General features: G+C 47.3%; 1 protein-coding gene across 16 annotated transcripts in view; it reads left to right on the plus strand.

Moving 5' to 3' along the window:
• Window positions 1-22,157, plus strand: part of CNTROB (centrobin, centriole duplication and spindle assembly protein) — a 69,575-nt gene that overhangs the window by 22,557 nt on the left and 24,861 nt on the right. For 5 of the 16 annotated variants that reach the window (XM_084986058.1, XM_084986059.1, XM_084986055.1 and 2 more), the window contains exons 10-20: window positions 39-185; window positions 6,579-6,712; window positions 7,312-7,437; window positions 7,625-7,787; window positions 9,477-9,738; window positions 10,622-10,776; window positions 11,055-11,118; window positions 11,307-11,477; window positions 11,622-11,754; window positions 12,245-12,317; window positions 12,557-13,102. In XM_084986058.1, the coding sequence (XP_084842184.1) occupies window positions 39-185; window positions 6,579-6,712; window positions 7,312-7,437; window positions 7,625-7,787; window positions 9,477-9,738; window positions 10,622-10,776; window positions 11,055-11,118; window positions 11,307-11,477; window positions 11,622-11,754; window positions 12,245-12,317; window positions 12,557-12,682 (1,554 nt within the window). In that variant the 3' untranslated portion in view covers window positions 12,683-13,102. Of the gene's footprint in view, window positions 1-38; window positions 186-4,543; window positions 4,622-6,578; window positions 6,713-7,311; window positions 7,438-7,624; window positions 8,491-8,536; window positions 8,913-9,476; window positions 9,739-10,621; window positions 10,777-10,868; window positions 11,119-11,306; window positions 11,478-11,621; window positions 11,755-12,045; window positions 12,090-12,244; window positions 13,103-22,157 lie in introns of those variants that run through there. The other 11 variants (XM_084986056.1, XM_084986052.1, XM_084986057.1 and 8 more) reach the window with 6 other exon arrangements.

A 22,157-nucleotide genomic window follows, 5' to 3' on the forward strand; every position in this document is an offset into this window, starting at 1 on the left:
AAGGAGGCGCCAACTCCAGTCTGATTGCCCTTCCTTAGGGCAGCTCCCAGAGGGAGGCCCAGGCGGCCCGGGAGGCCCAGCAGCAGCTGGCACTGGTGCAGTGTGAGGTGCGGCGGCTGGAAGGAGAGCTGGACACCGCTCGGAGAGAGAGAGATGCCCTGCAGCTGGAGATGAGCCTGGTGCAGGTCAGGAGGCAGAGGGCTCTCGAGGCGCCTTCCTGGCGAGGAGGGGGAGGAGGGGGGGGAGGAGGGGGAGGAAGAGGAGGAGGAGGGGGAGGAGGAGGAGGAGGAGGTCTGAGGCAGAGCGACTTTCAGGAGTCGGGCACTCCCGTTTCTAACTAGAATTTTAACCTTTATGGGCCTCCGTTTTTATGCATAAGATGTAGGTTAAGGGCAGATCGGTGGGTTTCTGAGAGACCTTTTTCCTTATTCATGGTTGACTTAAGGAGACCCCCAGTTACCAGGGTAGTGAGGCTGGTGTTTGAGAGAACAGGCTCATTTTACTTCGCCCCTCGCCCACGGAGGTAGAGGGCTGACCACCTGGAAACTAGATTATCATGAAGAGCCGGCCTAGAGACATTCGGAAACAGTCAGGAGCCATTCGTAGGCTGCTCTACCCGCCCCCCCCCCCGAACTGGAGCTAGCGGAGCGTGTGAGTGGTGCCTCCAGGAAGCCGACTGAGTGGCCCTCTGTGTAAGCTCTGCTAGGACGGTCCTCACACAACAATCCTGGCCAGCAAGGGCCTCGCCAGCCAGAGGGGGAGTTCGTCTGGCACGCACCTTTTTGAAGTAGTATGATAAACCATCATTCAGAGTAAAGAGAACTACCCTTGCCTCTTTACGAAGAGGTCATCTCCTGGTAGGTCTTCCACACTGAGTAACACCTGCAGCCTCCGGCAGTCCCTGTTCCCTCCCCTGTTTAATTTTTCTCCTAATATACTATATGATGTATGCTTTCGTTTCCTTTAATTTTTAAAAGTTGAAGTAGGAGTTCCCCTCGTGGCTCCGTGGTTAACGAACCTGCTTAGTGTCCACGAGGTTGTGGATTCAATCCCTGGCCTTGTTCAGTGGGTTAATGATCTGGCTTTGCCATGAGCTGTGGTGTAGATTGCAGATGTGGCTTGGATCCCAAGTTGCCGTGGCTGTGGTGTAGGGCAGCAGCTGTAACTCCGGTTTGACCCCTAGCCTGGGAACCTCCATATGCTGCAGTTGCAGCCCTAAAAAGGAAAAAAAAAAAAAAAAAAATCCAGCATTGCTGTAAGCTGCAATGTAGGTCACAGATGCGGCTTGGATCCCAAGTTGCTGTGGCTGTGGTATAGGCCAGCGGCCACAGCTCTGATTCAGCCCCTAGCCTGGGATCTTCCATATCCCATAGGTGCGGCCCTAACCCTAAAAAAAATAAAAAATAATTAAAAAAAAAAAAGTGAGTCTCTTGTAGACAACATATAGATGCTTCATGGTTTTTTGTTTTGTTTTTTAATCAATTCTGCCTATTAGCTGGAATATTTAATCCATTTACATTTATTTATTTTTTTCTTTTTAGGCCCACACCTGAGACATACGGAAGTTCCCAGGCTAGGGGTCAAATCAGAGCTGCAAATGCTGGCCTATGCCACAGCCACAGCAACATGGGCTCCCGGCTGAGTCTGTAGCCTACATCACAGCTCACGGCGATGCCAGATCCTTAACCCACGGAGCAAGGCCTGCGATCAAACGTGTCCCCATGGATCCTAGTCGAGTTTGTTACCGCTGAACCACACAATAGGAACTCCCCACCTACATTTAAAGTAATTGTTGGAGTTCCTATTGTGTCTCAGCAGAAACGAACCTGACTAGTATCCATAAGGATGTGGGTTCAATCCCTGGCCCTGCTCAGTTGGTTAAGGATCCAGTGTTGCCGTGAGCTGTGGTATAGGGCACAGATGCGGCTCAGATCTGGCATTGCTGTGGCTGTGGTGCAGGCTGGCAGCTGTAGCTCTGATTCGACCCCTAGCCTGGGAACTTCCATATGCCATAGGTGTGGTGCTAAGAAGACAAAAAAACCAAAAAGGAATTTCTGGAAAGGAAAGACTTCTGCCAATAGCTGTTTGTTTTTGTATGTCTTATATGGTTTTGTTCCTTAGTTCCTCTATTTACACCCCTATTTTTTTGGTATCTTTGTAGTATACTATTTTGATTGTTTTCTGTTTTCCTTTTCTGTATATATACACATATACATGGATATATATGTATATATGTGTGTATATATATATATATTTTTTTTTTCTTTTTCTTTAATGGAACCTCATGGTTCCTAGTTGGATTCGTTTCCACTGTGCCACAATGGGAACTCCTCTGGGAATGTCTTAATTGCTGCTTCATTCTTGAAGGATTTTTCCTTACCCCCCCAATACAGAATTCTTAATTGACAGTTGTTTTTCTTTAAAACATATCATTCCACTATTTTATGGCCTCCATGATTTCTTATGAGGAAGAATCAGCTGTTAATCTTATTGAGTCTCCCTGGTTAGTTACAAATTGCTTCTCTCTTGTTGCTTTCAAGGTTTTCTCCTTGTGTTTGGCTTCTGTTAGTGAGGCTGTAATGTGTCAGTGTGGATCTTTTTGGGTTTATCCTGGTTAGAGATTGTTGAGTTTCTGGAATGTGTAGATTTATATATTATATCAAATTTGGGAATTTTTTGGCCATTATTTCTTCAAATATTTTTCTTTCTCTCTTTCTTGTCATTCTGGGACTTCCTTAATGCATATGTTGGTATGTTTCATGATGTTGCACAGGTCCCTCAGGACTTTTTTTGTTTCTCTTCATTCTTGTTTCTTTCTGTTCATCTGATGGGATAATTTCAATTGTTTATCTTCAAGTTCATTGACCCTTTCTTGTGCTTGGTCAAATCTGCAATTGAGCCCCTCTAGATTTTTTTTTTTTAATAGATTTTAGGAGTTCTCATTGTGGCTCAGGGAAAACAAATCCGACCAGTATCCATAAGGATGTGGGTTCAATCCCTGGCGTTGCTCAGTGGGTTAGGGATCCAGCATTCCCGTGAGCTATGGTGTAGGTCACAGATGCTGCTCAGATCCCGCATTGCTGTGGCTGTAGTGTAGGCCAGCAGCTATAGCTCCGAATGGACCCTCAGCCTGGGAACATCCATATGCCATGGGTGCAGCCCTAAAAAGAAAATAAAGGCAAAAAAAAAAAAATCTCACATTATTATCACCTAGTTTACATTAGGGTTCACTCTCGGTGTTGTAAATTATATGGATTTGGACTCATTTATAATGACGTGTATCTACCTTTATAGTATACTTACTTTCACTGCCCTAAAAATCCTCTGTGCACTCACCTGTTCATTGCTGCCTCCCTTTCACCCTTGGAAACCACGGATCTTTTTACTTTCTCCATAGTTTTACCTTTTCCAGAATGTCATATAGTTGAAATCAAACATTATGTAGCCTGGAGTTCCTGTTGAGGCACAGCAGAAACGAATCCCACTAGGAACCATGAGGCTGTGGGTTTGATCCCTGGCCTCGCTTCTTGGGTTTAGGATCCAGTGTTGTGAGCTGTGGTGTAGGTCGCAGACTCGGCTCGGATCTGGCGTTGCTGTGGCTCTGGTGTAGGCTAGCAGCTGTAGCTCCGATGAACCCCTAGCCTGGGAACCTCCATATCTCACAGGTGCAGCCCTAAAAAGCAAAAAAAAAAAAAAAAAATTATGTTGCCTTTTCAGATTGGCTTTTTTCACTTAGTAATATCATTTAAGTTTCCTCTCTGTCTTTTCATGGCTTAATAGCTCATTTCTTCTTAGCAGTAAATAATATTCCATTGGCTGGAGATACCACAGTTTATCTGTTCACCTATGGCCTTTTTTTTTTAAGGGCCGCACCCGTGGCATATGGAGGTTCCCAGGCTAGGGGTCAAACCGGAGCTACAGCTGCCGGCCTACACCACAGCCACGGCAACGTGGGATCTGAGCCGTGTCTGCATCCTGCACCACAGCTCACAGTAACACCAGATCCTTAACCCACTGAGTGAGGCCAGGGATTGAACGTGTGTCCTCATGGATGCTAGTCAGATTCGTTTCTGCTGAGCCACGACAGGAACTCCTGTTGTTCACCTACGAAAAGACATCTTGTTTGCTTGTAAGTTTTGGCAGTTGTGAACAAAACTTCTGTAAACATTCATGGCCAGGGTTTTTTGTGCAGACATAAGTTTTCATCTCCTTTGGGTAAACACCAAGGAGTGTGGTTGCTGGATCATATGGTGAGGGTATTTTTGTTTTGTGAAAAAAGCACCACAGTGTCTTCCAAAGTGACTGTATCGTTTCGCATTCTCATCAGCGGTGAGTGAGAGCTCCTGTTGCTGCACACCCTCACCCGCACTTGCCATGTCAGTGTCGTGCATTTGGGCCATTCGTAGATGTGTAGTGGTTCCTAGTGAATTTTTCATGTCACCAGTGGTACTTTTTCACTCCAGAATTTCTACTTGGTTCCTGTTTATAATTTCACTCTCTCTCTCTCTCTCTCTCTCTCTCTCTCTCTTTTTTTTTTGGACAGTGCCCACAGCATGTGGAAGTTCCCAGGCCAGGGATCGAACTGGCACCACAGGAGTGACAATGCTGGATCCTTACCCTGGTGAGCCACCATAATTTTGCTCTCTTTATTGACAGTCTGTATTTGTTCATACTTTGTTCTGATTTCCTTTAGTTTGTTTTCCACATACCTCACTGAGCATATTTAATGTTTTCGAGCAGTAATCCCAATGTCTGAGCTTCTATACAGAGTTCCTGAGAGATTCTCCTTTTCCTTTGAATGAGTCACATTTTCCCTTTTTTTGTGTGTATTTGGTAATATTTTGTTGACTATAGTAGTAACTCCGGAAATCATATTCTCTCCCTCTTCAGGGATTTCTTTTGAAGCCTGCAGCCATTTATTTGTATAGTGACTTTTCCAAATGGTTTTTGCAAATGGTATTTCTTGTGTATGGAAGGCGACATTTCCCTTCCATTATCTCTGTGATTAGCCTGTGACCTAACAGGTTTTCTTAAATTTCTGGATCCGCCACCCTACCCCCACCAAAAGCAAGTGTATATATCTCCTAAATCTTCTAATCGATGCTACCAGGGAAGTCGCTGTAGCCCAAGGGTGGAGGGTAGAATAGAGGGGCAGGGAGATCAGTTCAGTTTGAAGTAGTGAGCAGAAGGGTAATTAGATGTTGCCAGTTTCGGGAAGGGTGGTAAAGAAGTGGGGAGAGTCAAGAGTAACTCCAGTTTCCAATATGAGGAATGGTGCTAGTGTCTAAGGTGGGAAGTATAATAGGAGAACAAAGTTTGAAGGTAGAAAAACAAATGAGCTCAATTTTGGATGTGTCCTATTGGAGAGCTGTACAGTATGCTTCTGGGCTTCTGGGCGTCAAGCATAGGAGAAGAGTCCAAGCTAAAGAGAGAGATTTAGGAAGTATGTTATGGTATAAATGGTAGCAGAAAGCGTGGTCTAAATGCCAGATGTTTATTATACACACGTAAAAGCATCGGTGACCCAGAATGGTAGCATGAGGTCAAAAAGAAAACTGAGGACAGCACTCAAGGAAGGATCCGTCCTTGATGGGCAGCTGGAGGAGGAGCGGTCGGATAGAATGAGACCACGGAGCTGGTAGGTATCACAGGAGCGAAGGGAAAAATGGTTTTGGAAGCAAACAATGGACAAAGGTGGCAGGTGTTGCAGTGAGATTACGTAAGACTGAAAAAGAACCGCTCTGGGGAGTTCCCGTTGTGGCACAGTGGAAACGAATCCAATGAGGAACCATGAGGTTGCAGGTTTGATCCCTGGCCTCGCTCAGTGGGTTAAGGATCTGGCGTTGCTATGGCTGTGGTGTAGGCCGGCAGCTATAGCTCTGATTAGACCCCTAGACCAGGAACCTCCATATGCCGCCTGTGCAGCCCTAAAAAGACAAAGACGAAAAAAGAGAAAGACCAAACCACTATGGGATTTAGAAATTCACTTCTTTACCATGAAGTACTATGAGTGGAAATCAGATTTCAGTGAGTTGAAGAAGGATTATGGAGTGAGAACATAGAGACAGTGATTCCGCTTTGGGAGGAGGGTGCATGGACATTCATTGAATGCCCTCTGGATTTCAGGCGCTGCACCGGAAGCACTGTGTGTGTTATCTCAGACACGTGTGACACATTTCATTGTTCCACCTACCTTTTATTTTGGTTAAAAAGTATATTTTATTTTGTCCAAATTCATTTTTACTTTTGTTTACGGGTAAGGTGTGAGCACCTCATGGTTTAATAGAGGAAGGAAACCTTTTTCACTCTTTGTGGCAAAATTCTTGTGCTTTATCCCTTAGGCATATGAGGGAATGTTGGTACATGGATCTTTTTTTTGGCTACCTTGTATCCTCCACCCTTTTCTAAGCTCAAGCAGAACTGAGCTTGGGAGTTCCCTGGTAGCTTAGCAGGTTAAGGACCTGGTGATGTCATACCAGTGGCACAGGTTCGATCCCTGGCCCAGGAACTTCATATGCTGCAGATGCAGCCAGAAGAAACCCCCCAAAACCATTAACCTCATCTTCCTTTACTCCCAGGCACGGTATGAAAGCCAGCGGATCCAGATGGAGTCAGAGCTGGCTGTGCAGCTGGAGCAGCGGGTGACAGAGCGGCTGGCGCAGGCTCAGGAGAGCAGCCTGCGGCAGGCGGCCTCCCTGAGGGAGCATCACAGGTACCGGGGGCTCCCGGCTGCTGCCTCCCCCCAGCCTCGGCGGGTGGTGTTCGTGCCCTGCCCACATCCTTGCGGGCCCTTCTGCCATTCTCCAGTACCCTGGCTCCCATCAGTCAGCCAGGCCCTAAGTCTCTTGGTGGGAGAGCTGCCTTCAGGCTCACAGGGAGAGGCAGGCGTGCTTGGGAGTTTTCAGTTTTCATCCCATAGGGAGGAGCACTTAACCACTGACTGACGGGTACAGGGACATACATTTCCAGCTCCCCTGTCCCTGCTGATACCAGGCTGAGCTGTGATCTGCAATGTCTCCAGAGCTGCCCCGTGGCACTGAGCCCCCTCCCACCTCCCCCCTACACCCCTGCCACTTTTTTTCTGGAAATGCCTTTTAAATGAATCACTTTCCCCTAAGTCTTCATGTCAGTCCCTGCTTCTGGGGAACCCATCCTGAGACCCCTGCTGTCCCTCCCCGTTCCCTGAAACCTGTGTCATGGCCAGGCTGGCTGGCTGGCTGCCCCTCCCTGCACACGTTCCTGGCTTTCTCTTCCTCGACTGCTTCTTCTGTCTCCAGATTCAGTCCTCTTTTCCCGCCTCTGTTCTCTCAGGAAGCAGCTGCAGGAGCTGAGTGCGCAGCACCAGCAGGAACTGTCCACGCACTTGGCCCAGTTCAAGGTGGAGATGGCAGAGCGAGAGGAGAGGCAGCAGCAGGTGGCTCAGGACTATGAGCTCAGGTACTGGATCTGGAGTGTCGCCGTGTGTCCTCAGTCCCAGTGGGAATGGCGAGGGGCTGCTTGCTTTGTAGACGTGGCCCCAGCTCCTTTCAGAATTTCACTGCTCACATGCCTTTCCGGCTCTTCCTGTTCTCCAAGGCTCTGCTTTCTCAAAGGGTCCACATCCCCTCTGGCCTCTCTCTTTCAGACTGGCCCGGGAGCAGGCACGAGTGCGGGAACTGCAGAGTGGGAACCAGCAGCTGGAGGAGCAGCGAGTGGAGCTGGTCGAGCGACTCCAGGCCATGCTGCAGGCCCACTGGGAGGAGGCAAGCCAGCTGCTCAGCGCCACCTCCCTGCCGCCCCACCCCCCGGTAGGCCTCGTCCTTGAGCCAGGCTGCTCTGTGGGTTAGACCTCTTCTTTGGAAACCCAGCCTCTCCTAAGGGAGGCCCGCAGCTCAGGTCCTGGGACCTGCATTGGAAGGAAGCCTGTGGGCTTTCCTAAAGGTTAACTGTCTCATCAAAAGAAATCTTTGTGCTGTGGCCATGGCTCACCCAGACTGGCCCCACTGCATTGGGCATAAAAGTGTCTTCTCCCAACTCAAGAAGTGGTAACACGTGGTACTAATTTTGCCAGATGGCAGCTGAAGCTGTTTTGATGGTCAAGGCCAATAGCCGTCGCCCAGTCCTGCCCTAATGTAGGGTCGGGAGACTCACCCCAGCCCTCCTTCATCTTGGCATCTCCTGCTTCCTTCTCTTTTTTAAATTAATTAATTTATTGATTTTTGGCTGTGCTTGTGGCACTTGGAAGTTCCTGGGCCAGGAATCAAATCTGTGCCACAACAGTGACCCAACCTACTGCAATGACAATGCCAGATCCTTAACCCACTATGCCACAAAGGAACTCCCTCCTACTTCCTTTTTAAAATTATTAAATGTTTATTATTATCGCAAATGTTTTTTGGAGAAGTTCAGACGTGGTTAAGGAACCCAACTAGCATCCATGAGGACGAAGGTGTGAACCCTGGCCTCGCTCAGTGGGGTAGGGATCTGGTGTTGCTGTGAGCTGTGGTGTAGGTCGCAGACGTGGCTCGGATCTGGCGTTGCTGTGGCTGTGGTATAGGCCAGTGGCTGCAGCTCCCATTCGATCCCTAGCCTGGGAACCTCCATATGCCACTGGTGTGGCCCTAAAAAGACAAAAATTTTTTAAAAAAATGTTTTTTTAGAATAGATAATAATATGAGCACAGTTAAAAAAAAAAATCCAAACTGCTAAGCACAACCAATCACAAGTAGCCAATTAGGCTTTCCCAAATAAGGCAACTGCTTATGTTGTAGCCAGTGAAAGAATTGCCTTGCTTGGCCTCCAGCTCTTCTTTGTAAAAGTCTTTCTCCTCACTCCTGTTGGAAGTGGTAGAACCCTTCCAACCACTTCTGGTTTGGTGTGCCCATTGGAATTATTTTTGTTCAAATGAATTCCCAGAAATTAAAAAGAAAAAATATCTGAACAGTTCAAAAAGGTATAAGATGAAGAGTAATCTCCATCCTCTGCCTGCACCTCCAGCTCCAGTTCCTCCCTCAGAGGTAGCAGCTCTTACTGGTGTCCTGAGTGCCACTCCCCCCAAACTGGAGCCTTCTGTACGTGGTTGTGTGACTTTTTATTTTACCAAGTGCTTATTGATGGGCATTTAAGTCATGGCCTATACTTTGCTTCTACAAACAGTGCTGTGAAATGTCTTTAATATATATCTTTGTGCAAGTATTTCATCTATAAAATTTCTAGAAATGGAATTGGAAGATCAAAAATAAGCATTTTGGGAGTTGTCTGGTGGCTCAGTGGGTTAAGGATCTGGTGTTCTCACTGCTGTGGTGAGGGTGCAGCCCCTGGCCCCAGAACTTCCACATGTTACAGGTGTGGCTAAAAAAAAAAAAGGCACTTTGAAATTTGATACAAATGCGATGGATGTTACCAGATCTCCTTCTAAGGTCATTCTCCTAATTCGTCATCTTACTGACATGTCTCTACCGGGCCTTCTCGCTCGAAATGCACTCTCTTGTGCCCAGGTTCCTCCCGCCAGCCCCTCCAGCCCTGGGCCTCAGGAACCAGAGAAGGGGGAGAGGAGGACCTGGACTGTGCCCCCCGTGGCTGTGGCCCTAAAGCCGGCCTTGCAGCAGAGCCGGGAAGCAAGGCACGAGGAGCTGCCTGGAGGGCTGCCTGTTCTCTGCAGCCCCTCCTCGGATCTGAGCCTCCTGCTAGGCCCCACTTTCCAGAGCCAGCATTCCTTCCAGCCCCTGGAGCCAAAGCCGGATCTCACTTCATCCTCAGGTGACTGGGGTTCCCTTTACACGCACCAGTTGGCTCCCTCTTGACCTCGTTTCCTGTCTGTCTGGAACTTGAACGTTGAGTTTCCCAGACACCTCAGTGACCCTAAGTTGCAAGGAGCAGAAATCTACTCTTATTGGTTCAAGCAGAGGGAGTGAGACGCATGGAAACGTGATGTTCAGGGCTTCGTGAGAAGCGGGGTTGGCGTTGGGGCGCCGCCGGGAACGGGGACCTGTTCCTCCTCTCCTTGGGCCTGCGAGGGCTCTGGGCTCTCCCTGCCTGGCATCTGCTCCTTCCTCCTGCTCCGCCAGCCCTCTCTTTCCCTCAGGTTCCTGCTCTCAAAACTTCAGCGGGCGCGTGGGGTTGAGCAGCTGTAACAGGCCTCTAGGCGACCTTAGAGACACAGGTGCCTCTCTCTTAGGCCCAGTTTACAGAGAGGGAGAGCTCATGGGTTGGTACCGTCTCTTGCATCAGCTGACTTGAGAGTGGTCCCACCTGGCTGAGTCGGCTGTGGCTCGGGTGGGTGGGGGTGCTCTCTGGGGTGTAAACGTGACAACCCGGGGCTAAATAACGTTGGCAGTGTGTTCCGGTCAAGGAGGCAGAACACGGCTATTGATCTTAACGCTTTCTGTGCTGGGGCGCAGTGACTTAGCCAGCGTCGGAGAACTGCAGCTCTCTGCCCTCTGTCGGCGCGGCTGCCTTAGGATTCAGCTGTGCTGATAACTCAGTTGCCCCTTAACACCCCCCCCCACCCCGTCGTCAACTGTATTAACGATGGGCGTGCTCTCCCCGGACTGTGATGCCCTTCTTCTGTTTAATACAATGCGGTGCCCCTTATTTGTGGAGGCCCCTCCCCTTCAACCCGCGCCCCCACTTCACTTTACAGCTGAGGCCTTCCCTGCAGTGGGGACGTTCCCTTCCGACCACAGGGCAGAACGGCCGTTCCTCGAGGAAGACGCTGGGTCCCACGGGGATGGCCTCCCGCAGCAGGCGCCGCCTCCCCCGTCCCAGCTGCAGGGCCTCAAGCATTTTCTGCAGCAGGTAAGAGGCCCCTGTCCTCCCTTGTTTTCTGCCCCCTCCCCATTCTCTTTCTACGCTGGGAGGCCCGGACTCTGGCTTCATCTGCCTTTTAGGACGAAGACTTTGTCCCGGCTTCTGCCTCTCCCAGTACATCCCAGTACATCGTGTTCCTTCTGCAGTAGTTCCTTCTGGAACTTTGGTGACCAGCCCCGGCTCTGACTTCCCCAGTCTCTGCTCCCCTCAGACACTCAGGTCTCTTTCTAAGCTTCCTCGGGGAACCTTACTCTCTTGTCCCCCAGCTGCTGGAGACAGCGCCCCAGAGCAACGAGACTCCCTCTGTGGACCCGCTGCCCGCTAAGTCTGGTGAGCACCCACTCCGAAGAAGGTCGGGGCCAGGCCTGGAAGAGGGGCGAGCTGGTTCTCGGGGAACGGTCTTCCTTCAGGAGCTGGCAAAGCTGACAGAGCCTCAGAGCCTCTTGAAGCCTGAGGGGGGCAGGATTCCTGGGGTCTTTGCCCCGTTTTCTGATCTTGAATCTCATTCCTCTTGCTAGGTCCTCTGACTGTCTCATCTTGGGAGGAAGCCCCTCAGGTGCCACGCCTCCCACCCCCCGTGCATAAAACTAAAGTGCCCTTAGCCATGGCATCCAGCCTTTTCCGGGTCCATGAGCTTCCTTCAGCCCGTTCACAGGGCGGTGGGCCCAGCGGGGGCTCCCCGGAGAGAGGTAAGCTGGTCACGTCAAATAACGAGGGACAGTCTCGGGTGCGGAGCTGGTCCCTGGAACCAGAGGCCCTTCTGGATTCTGGGAGGTGGGCTAAGGGCTGGGGCCAGGGTCTAGGACGATGGCCGTGACTGATGTGTCTCTCAGGTGGAGATGGGCTCGCGTCCTCGAGGCAGCTGATGGAGGTGTCTCAGCTGCTACGACTCTACCAGGCGCGGGGCTGGGGGGCGCTGCCCGCGGAGGATCTGCTGCTCTACCTGAAGAGGCTGGAGCACAGCGGGTACCAGCCTGGGAGGGCAGGGAGGACGGACCCGGCGGGTGGAATCTGGATTGTGGGCAGGGCCGAGCGGAGCGTGTGTTGTCCATTGAGCGGCATCTTCCGTCCTGTGCTGGGGAGGCCAGGGTGCCGTGTGGGTGCATCGACGTCTCCTCCTCTTCCTCCGTCTCTCACTCCGCCCCACCTTTCTTTTGTCTCTACTGTTTGTTTTTTTTTTTTTTTCATTTCTGTATTAAAAAAAAAACCCTCTTTTCCATGTCATTCTGCCTTAGTTTTTTCCTCTTTACCCTGCAGCTCAGAACTCCGAGTCCTAGGACTGTGACGATCTAGTATAATCGGTATTTAATTCCACTAATGTTGCCTGTGTTCGATCCCCGGGTGCATCTTGTCTGTTCTTCCTCTTAAGAGACAGAATCAGGAAGTCGTCCTCCCGCCCAGGGCTGGGGGCAGTGGGGGCAGCTCTCCCATCCTCATCCCCTGATTTGTGTGGCAGGACTGACAGCCGAGGGGATAATGTCCCCAGAAGCAACACAGACTCCCGCTTGGGTGAGATCCCCCGGAAAGAGGTGAGGGAAAGTGGGGCAGGGCGAGGAGTTGGGGGGCTCTCCCCGACTCACCCCTCCCGCTCTGCACGCTCGCTCTGTTCTCTGTCACCCGCCCGCTCCTGCGTCTGTTCCGACTCTGTTGTGTGGCCCTTCCCCTTTGCTGACTCAGGCTGGCCCCCCACGCTGGAGGCCTCTCCTTGGGGGGGGCCGATAGCCCCCGACGACGTTGACTGTCTCCCCTCTTCTCCCTCAACTCGCAGATCCCCTCCCAGGCTCTCCCTCGCCGCCTCGCCACAGCCCCTAAGACCGAGAGGCCTCCCGCTCGGAAGAAAAGTGGGCACCCTGCCCCCGGTAGCGTGAGGAGTCGGGGGGGAATCTGGAGATAAGCCCCTTGCCTTTATTTTCTTTGGTCTCTTCTTATCATTATTATTATTGTTATTTTAATAAATGCTCAGTAGTCTGTATTAGAGTCTCTGACTCAGGAATTTGGAAAATGGAGGTTTTAAACTTTGTGGAAAACTTCATTTTATTCTGTTTGAGTATGTTTTTTATGTGTTTCTGTTTTATATTCTGCGGCAGAAAATGTGAATGCTTTGAAAGAGAACAGTCGGGGGGTTCAGCAGTTCTAGTGATTTAGGGCATGGTGTTTTCAAGCATGCGGAGTGATTAGCTCTGGTTGGTAATGGAATTATGGATGGTGCTTATTTTCTTCTTTCTACATTTCTGTATTTTCCAGCTGCTCTAAAATAAGTATATATTAATAATCAGAAAAACACCTTTAATAAAAAAGTAAGTTATTGTATAAAGAGTTTGAGTAAAAATTTGATTGTTGGGGAGACAGTTTTCTCTTTAAGGTGGAGATAATTCTCTCAGGTTGCATTAGTAGGATTCTGATTGACAGCTGCTGCTCTAGCCAGCTCACATGTTATGGCTGTAATCTTTACTCTTATGGCTTTAAAACATGTATTTTTAAAAAAACACTAGGAGTTCCTGTTGTGGCGCAGCAGATGCGAATCCAACTAGGAACCATGAGGTTGCAGGTTTGATACCTGGCCTCACTCAGTGGGTTAAGGATCCGGCATTGCCATGAGCTGTGGTGTAGGTCAGATGCAGCTTGGCTCCTGCATTGCTGTGCTGTGTTGTAGGCCGGTGGCTACAGCTCTGATTAGACCCCTAGCCTGGGAACCTCCATATGCCTCAGGTGCAGCCCTAAAATGACAAAAAAAAAAAAAAAAAAAGACTAGCGTGCTGGCAAAAAAGAAAGCATGATTGTAAAAACTTCATCCTAATACTCACCAAAATGAACAAAGAAAAACAATATTAGAGAAGAAAATGAGAAAGTGACATCAGTGTGAAACTGTGAAAAGTCCCAGCTTCACAGTATGAACACTGAAAAGGCCATAGGACAATTTATTAAGCTGCAGGATGAGGCCTTGGGACCCTCACACAGCTTTCCAGCTCCAGAGCGCAGTGTAGGGCAGGGATGATGGTAGATTCTGAAGGGGCCTGGTCCTGGTGGGTGCAGATTCTGTGAGGAGGCGAGGTCCTGAATGATTTGGTTAGCTCAGAACAGACTTGACCAGAGAGAGACTCATACAGTGTTTCATAGTAGCAGATGTTCAGATCTTACAGTCAGTCCCCCCGTCTTTGGGTTCTGCATCTGCAACCAACTGCAGATTGAAAATAGGAAAAAAATTCTAGGAAGTTCCAAAAACTTTCTAAAAGCAAAACTTGAATTTGCTGCATACTATTTACATGGCATTTACATTGTCCTGAGGTGTCATATGTGATCTAGAGATGATTTAAAGTGTATGGGAGGATGTGCCATAGGTTCTATGCAAACACTTCTTTTGTACATATGACTTGGGTAGCTGTGGGTGTTGGTATCCGCAGGAGATCTTGGAACCAACTCTCTACCTTGGGCATCAGGGAACCGCTGTATTTCCTTCTACCTAAAAATAACTTCCTAGCCCCCAGGGGAGGGAAAAGGAGAAGCTAAAAACCCATGAGCAGCTGCTGTGTGGCCTGCCCTGCTCTGGCTCTGGGGACAGCTTGTCATCAGTCCCCCTCAGGTCCCTGGCAAAGAATCAGGAGTCTCACCAGCTCGGGGCACTTTTCAAGCCCAATCTCTTTACCCACCTATGGAAATGTTTGCTTTTCTATTTTTTACTTCAAGTGCCTGGATGTATTTGACCAAACTCTGTGATTGATGGCATGCTGCCGTCACTGGGAGGAGATGGTTTTGCCCCATTTTTAAAAGCTGGTAAAATGAACACGCAGTCTTCCTTCGTTATCTTGTGGCTTCCAACCTGCCAGTTGTAGTCCGCATGCCCTACATTTTTCTTGACAGGGAGGACGGTCTGGAGAATATTTCCCAGCTTTCCAGAACAAAATCAGAAAAGGGCACCGTGCTGACTTGGCGGTTTTGTAAGCTAGTTGTAGTAAGACAACTTTGATTTTTAAAAATACATTTTGAACCCACCTTAAAAGTCTGTTTCTTCGCTGAAGACCAGCAAGGAGACCAGAAAGGAGGAGAAAACCCAGTCAAGCCCCCAGTTTCTTCCTCCATAATCATCTTGGGGATGATTTGAGAGGGGAAAGAGTGAGGGATTGGGGGGGCTCCATAAAAGCCCACGTGGAAGGAGGATGAGCACAGCCTTGAGGTTCAGCCTGCCTTGGTGGCGGACAGGCGGCGGCAGGGAATCTCGTCTCCTGGGAGCTCCCCGGCTGCTGTGGTGGGGGCGGGGTGGCTCTGGTGGAAGCATGTGTTAGGGTGAAGGCTAGGCTGCCCTAATAAAGAAGCCCGGTGGCTCTGGGGCAAGGTTCATCTGCCTGGGGACGGTCCAGAGCAGTGGGGTGGTCCCGCGTCACACGGCCAGCTCCGTCTTGGGTGCCTTCCAAGTCGTTGTTCTGCTGTCCCTAGTTCACTGTTGTTTTGTGCGTGGTTGAAGCAGGATCATTGCCATGTAGGACCCTCGGCTGGCAAGGAGGGGCACGAGTCGTGTGCAGCGTCTTAGGACCCACGCCTGCAAGTGCCGCACGTCAATTTTGCTCCCACTTCATTGGTAAGACCTTGGTCACATGGCCACATCTGACTGCAAGAGAGGCTTGGAGATGTAGCCTTGCTGGCCGCCGTGATTATGCAAGGCCTAAGGAAGAAGGGGAGAGTGGATTTTGGCAGACAACTTTCGGTCTGCTCTACAGAGTGGGACCTCACTTAGAGAAATTGAGAACTAACTGCTGGAACAACCCAGGGTCATCAGCATCGACTAATGAGCAGATAATGAAAAAACATGCTGGACGTAGGTAAATTAGTTCAGGCTGCTCAAGTGAACTAAACAGCCCCTGCAAAACAATCAATGGTTTCGAAAAAGGAGAGAACTTAAATTTTAATCAGGATTCCTTTCAAGAAAAGACAAATGCCATGAAAAAATGTCAAGAGAATGAGAGATTTGGATTAAGGAAAAAAAAAGAGAGAGAGTTTTTTTTAGTGGCTCAGTGGTAATGATTCCGACTAGTATCCACAGGTTCAATCCCTAGCCTCGCTGGGTGGGACAGGGATTTGGCATTGCTGTGAGCTATGGTGTAGATTGCAGACAAGGCTCGGATCTGGCGTTGCTGTGTGTAGGCTGGCGGCTACATCTCCACTTCCACCCCCTAGCCTGGGAACTTCCATATGCCTCAGTTGCTGCCCTAAAAAGACCAAAAAAAAAAAAAAATAGGGATATATTTGGCATACGTCATAAGTTTCAGATATACAATGTATTGATTTCATACCTTTATATTGCGATATGATTGCCACTCACAACTAAATGCCTTACAAACTGAGTACATGTCAAATTTTATTAAGTTGTTGACAAGGGAAAACAGGAAGGAGAAAAGTATGCCCCCTCAGTGGAGAGCTGCCACTGCAGGGTGACAGGAAATACACCAATGCCTGGGGCTGTGCAGAAACCCAGGGGCCTTTTGCCGTTCAGGTAAGAGAGGGCAGGCTTCGGAATGAAGAAAGATTAATAAGACAGTTGAAAATCACCTGTAATGCTCTATAACACTCTTTAAATCTTCAGATGATCTCACTAGCAATGTCTTAAAGTGTGTGGTTCTTTTAATTTTAGTGCAAAGAAAGCATAACATTTAAAATGTAAATATTTGAAATGTACCACAATTTTTGTAATTCGCTTTGGCAGTTCTTCTTTTGCTCTATCAGGAGCCTCAAGAAGATAAAAAAAAGAAAAGGAACTGGCCCAGGCTCCCCTCATCTCCTGAGCATCTCTAACTAGACCTCTCTTGTTTTCTGCGTTTTTTTGAGGGGTGGGGGGCACGCCCATGGCATGTGAAAATTCCTGGACCAGGGATTGAATCTGTGCCACTTCAGTGACAGTGCTGGATCCTTAACCTGCTGCGCTGCAAGAGAAGTCCTCACTAGACCTCTTGTTCTCATTTGGTACCACGTTTTGCTGCTTCAGAATCATTTTTAACTTATACATGGGTATTTCTTCTAAAAGTATAATCTAACAAGTAATGCCTAATGGTCAGGAATTGGTGAACACAATGTGTCATTGTATCTGTGCTGAAATGATTGAGAGCTGGCTCTGGGCTCTAAAGCCAGGCTTTCAAACTACATGGTTTGGCTTCAGCCCTGGTGGTTGTAGTTGTGCCACATCAGAGCAGGATGTGGTGCTGCTGATGCCGATAATAATTCTTCACCCTGCCTTTTGGGTTGACTGAGGAAGAATGACCAATGGCCATGAATGGAGTATTTGTGGGCAGCATGGTATTAAGACTTTGCAGCAGGGTGGGTGTGGGCGGCTTTGGTGAGGGTCAACGTGGGACATGAATATTTATAGGCTGTGTTGGGGTTTTCCAGAGAAAGAGAGCAAAGAGGGTGTGTGTTCAGAGACTGAGAGATGATTCCTTATTTTAAGGAATTGGCTCATGCGATTGCAGAGGCTTGGCTAGTTTAAAATCTGCAGGGTAGGCCCATGGGCTGGAGACTTAGGGCAGAGCTGACACTGGCAGGATTCCTTCTTGCTTGGGGAGGTCAGCCTTTCTCTTCACGCCTTGAACCAAGTGGATGAGCCCACCCACATTATGGAGAGCAATCTGTTTTTCTCAAAGTGTGCCAATTTAAATGTTCATCACATCTTAAAAATACCTTCATAGCAACATCTAGAATAATGTTTGACCAAATAGCTGGGTACTGTGGCCATCAAATGAACCATCACATAGATTCTGGACCAAAAGATGCTTTTCATTCTCCATCAGCTGATCATAGGAAATTTCCCATAAACCATCAGCACAGCAGGTGGCGGCATGACAGATTCAGGTCAGTCCTGGTTATAAGTCATCCTCGACACTTTTGTTGTTGTTGTTTTTTGTTTTTGGCCGTGCCCACGGTCTGAAGGAGTTCCTGGTCTAGAGATGGAACCTGCCTCACAGCTACAACACCACCAGATCCTTAACCCGCTGCACCTCAAGGGAATTTCCTCGACTTTTTAATGAGTATCTTTTGTATAGACGGTTTGTAATTTATACACTAATATCCCAAACCTGCCTTTTTATCCTGGATTTGGGCTCTTATACATCAGCAAATGAGCCAACATTTCAAGGTGTCTTGGAGTTGCTGCTGTGGTGCAGTACAAACGAATCCAACTAGGAACCATGAAGTTGCGGGTTCAGTCCCTGGCATCTTTCAGTGGGTTAAGGATCTGGTGTTGCCCTGAGCTGTGGTGTAGGTCACAGATGCAGCTCAGATCCTGCGTTGCTGTGGCTGTGGTGTAGGCCGGCAGCTACAGCTCCAATTGGACCCCTAGCCTGGGAACCTCCATATGCCGCTGGTACAGCCCTAAAAAAGCCAAAAAAAGGGAAAAAAAGTGTCTTATGGTGGTCATATAGAGGTGTTGATTTGTATATATATAATTTGAAAAATGTTTTTATTTTATTTTAATTAATTAATTTATTTATTTGTCACTCATTGCATATGGAGGTTCCCAGGCTAGGGGTCTAATCAGAGCTACAGCTGCTGGCCTATGCCACAGCCACAGCAATGCCAGATCCGAGCCACATCTGCAACCTACACCACAACACCGGATCCTTAACCAGTGTTAAGGATCCTGAGCAAGGCCAGGGATCAAACCCACAATCTCATGGTTCCTAGTCCAATTCGTTAACCACTGCGCCACAATGGGAATTCTTCAACTGCTTGATTTTATGTCTCTTGCTCCCACTAAGTCCTAATCAGCTTGAGAACAGGGCCTATGTTTTGTTTGTATTGCATGATTCAAGTGCACAGCCTGGCAGAGAATATTTGCTCAATTGATGTTTGTTGACTGGAATTTTTTTCTCTTGTCTTTTTAGGGCTGCATCCACAGCATATGGAGGTTCCCAGGCTAGGGGTCCAATTGGAGCTACGGCTGCCGGCCTACGCCACAGCCACAGCAATGCCAGATTTGAGCTATGTCTGCGACCTGTATATACCACAGCTCATGGCAATGCTGGATCCTTAACCCACTGAGCAGGGCCAGGGATCAAACCTGTGTCCTCATGGATCCTAGTCAGCTTCGTTTCTGCTGAGCCGTGACGGGAACTCCTTCATCCATTTTTCAATGCACATCCCAGAGGCCTCTTTGGTGCTGCTGGTTCTCCATGGAACTTCTGGGTCCTCTGGGGCCCAGGAATCCAGTCAGCTGCTCCTGTGAACCCCTAAGGCACCCCACCATGTCTGCTCTGGGGTCTTTCTCTACCTTAGAGAAAGTTGCCCCAAAGCATCCCCAAGTTATCTGGGCTTTCTGATCCTGTCCCCGCATATCATGGTTCAGCCTGCTCTTGGGAGGACAGGTGCATTCAGCACACACTGTCTCCTCCATTTGTCCCCTTGGTCTTTTCCTGTCTTGGGAGGGAAGAGTCTAGTTCCATCCCACTTGCTACCACCGTTCCACAGGGCCTACCTAGACTTTGGATGTTTAAAAGACAGCAAAAGACTTTTCTCTTTCTTGTGCGTTTGAATAGTGCCACCCTCTCCCTGAGGCAGTGAATGCAGAACACTTGGAGGAGTAAGTGAGAAAAGGGTTAAGGTTTAATGGGAAAAATGGGAAAAGGTAGATAGCATTTCAAATTAGTATCTTTCTATGCAAGTGAGAGGATCCAAATTATACCACAGTGGCATGAAAATTCTTTTGAGCTAAAGGTATTTGAGAATCAACAGATGCAAAAAGAGGCTTTGTTTGAGCCCTCCCTTATCTGACTAAAACCAGAAACTTCTGGGATTGAATCTACCATGTATCCCCTTGCCAGGGAGTTTCATGGCCTTGAAGAAAACCACTGCACTTACATAAACATTATCACAAACAGTCTTCTCTCCCATAAAAACCCATTGTCTTTCCTAAAGAAACCCATTTGTTCTTCCCGTAGGAACTTTTTCTTCCCACCCCCTCTCCCGTCTTAGGTTAGGTATAAAAACTTTCTATTTACTGAGCCAAGTTACTTTCTTTGTGGGCTCCTGCCTGTATAGACAGACGAATAAATTTTTGTGTCTTTTCTAATTCATGTTTTGCAGTTTAATTTGCAGGCCCCCGTTAGGAAACTTGAGAGGGTTGAGGAAAAGTTTTTCCTCCCCAACACAAGCAGTCATTTCAGCAGCGTCTTAAAGTTGTAGGTAGAACTCAGGGACTCCAGCTTCTACAGATGGATTCTAGTCTTTGACAACCCTGTATTTCAATGCAATTCTTGTGTCTGCTTTTTCTTTTTTCCTTTGCTTATTCACTTTTTTCTGCATCATTGAACTCACACTTGTGCATACTGTTTGGCATCTTCATAATATATAATTTATTAGTTAAATGGTAGTTTATGTTGTGAATATGAACATTTTTTCAGGCCATTAAGCTTTCTTATACGTCCTAAATTCTTATGGCTGCAGAATAGCACATGAATGTACCAGAACTATCTGTACACAGTCTCTAGGCTTAGTAAGGTTTTCTCTGAAGATTCTGATATGATACATTATCCTTGCATTGAACATCTCTGTACAGAAATCTTTGTGCTGGGATCCCAGATTTTTTTCTTTAGGGCGATTTCCTAGGAGTAGAACTATAAAGAGTCAAGTTCCACCCCATTCACCAGGTTAAAGACTATGCGTGTGTTTTACGTTTCTTTTTACCGATGTGTAACTTACATAAAGTGCGTATGTCTCAAGCTTGATGGAACCGTACACATGTCAACAACCAAATAGCCACTGTCCAGACCACCATAGGACATTTCCATTTCCAGCACCAGAAAGCCCCCTCGTGCCCCCTCCTAGTCAACGCTCACCTGCTCCCCAGCACCAGTCAATATTACTTACACTTCATACAAGTGGCATCATCAATGTATATTATATACCCTTTTATGTCTGACTTCTTTGCCTCAACATAATGTGACATTCAACCTTATTGTTGCCCGTTATCTGTGAATATTTTTTTTCCTGCGGTGTAGTGTTCTGTGGTTTGAATTTACCACATCTATCCATTCTCCTGTAATAGACATTGGGTCGTTTCCAGTTTGGGGATATTACAGATACAGCTGTGGTGAACATTTGCGTACATTTTTTGGGTAGACAAGTGTACTTTCTTCTGTTGGGTATGTAACTCGGAATGGCATCACTGATGCATCTGTTTTGGTCGGTATCTATCAAATGCTTTTCCAAAGTGGTTGAACCAGTTTCTACACCTGCAAGTCATGAGGTGTAGAGTCCTGGTTACTTTCCGTCCTTACCAACATTTGGTATCGTCAGTCTTTTTCATTTTAGCTATTCTGGTGGATGTGTAGTGCTAGTTCGTAATTTTAATTTGAATATGCACATTTTATTATAAAAGTACTATATGAGTAATATAAGTAGAACATTTGGAAAGTACAAGAAAGAAGTAGCTAAAAATCTTTTCTGGAGTTCCCGTCATGGCTCATTGGTTGACAAACACGGCTAATATCCATGAGGACCCGAGTTTGATCTCTGGCCTTGCTCAGTGGATTAAGGGTCTGGTGTTGCCATGAGCTGTGGTGTAGGTCACAGACACGGCTTAGATCTGGCATTGCTGTGGCTGTCGTGTAGACCAGTGGCTACAGCTACGGTTCAACCCCTAGCCTGGGAACTTCCATATGCTGTGGATGTGGCCCTAAAAAGACAAGACAAAAAAAAAAAAAAGGTGATACAGTAACTCATGAATTAACAGATATGCAAAAATTCTAGATAAAATTTTAGCAATCAGAATATAACTTTTAAAAGGAACATGTACTTTAACCATTTTTTCTTCCCCACTAAAGCTCAAGTCAGCATAACCAATAATATTATTGGGAAAATTGTTAAAATTCATATAATTACATCCATAAATGCCAAAAGGGAATTCTTCATTGGAACTCTTCCTAAAAGCAATAAAGGGTTGCCTCTTTAACATGACAAAAAGGCTCTGTTGAAAACCAGAAGTCAAAATTACACTTAATGGAGAAACATGAATTATTCTTTGAAATGGGAACAAGACAAGGATACATTATCAGCACTATTTAACTTAGCTCTAAAAATTCTGACAAACCTGTTTGAGAAGAAAGATATACATAAAGAAAGGGAAGAAATAAAGCTATCATGTTTCATAAATGAGATGAAAAGCACCTCAAAATTACTAGACGTAATAAGTAAAGGCATCAAAAAATGAAATAACAAGTTAATTTAGGAGAATTTTCATCGTTACAATATGTATCTCTTTTTCTCATTTCTTTCCATTTATCCATTTCTTTGTTTATTCTTTAGTAAAACTTTATAATTTTATTTCTACAGGTCCAGCATATTTCTCACTATTTTTTCACAGGCATTTAAAGTTTTTCTTGTTACTATGA

This window comes from Sus scrofa, chromosome 12 (assembly GCF_054392235.1).
Source record: "Sus scrofa isolate SSC_HxYL_T2T_F1_AM1 chromosome 12, Sscrofa_HxYL_maternal_Yorkshire_Landrace_v2.0, whole genome shotgun sequence".
Lineage (NCBI taxonomy): Eukaryota > Metazoa > Chordata > Mammalia > Artiodactyla > Suidae > Sus > Sus scrofa.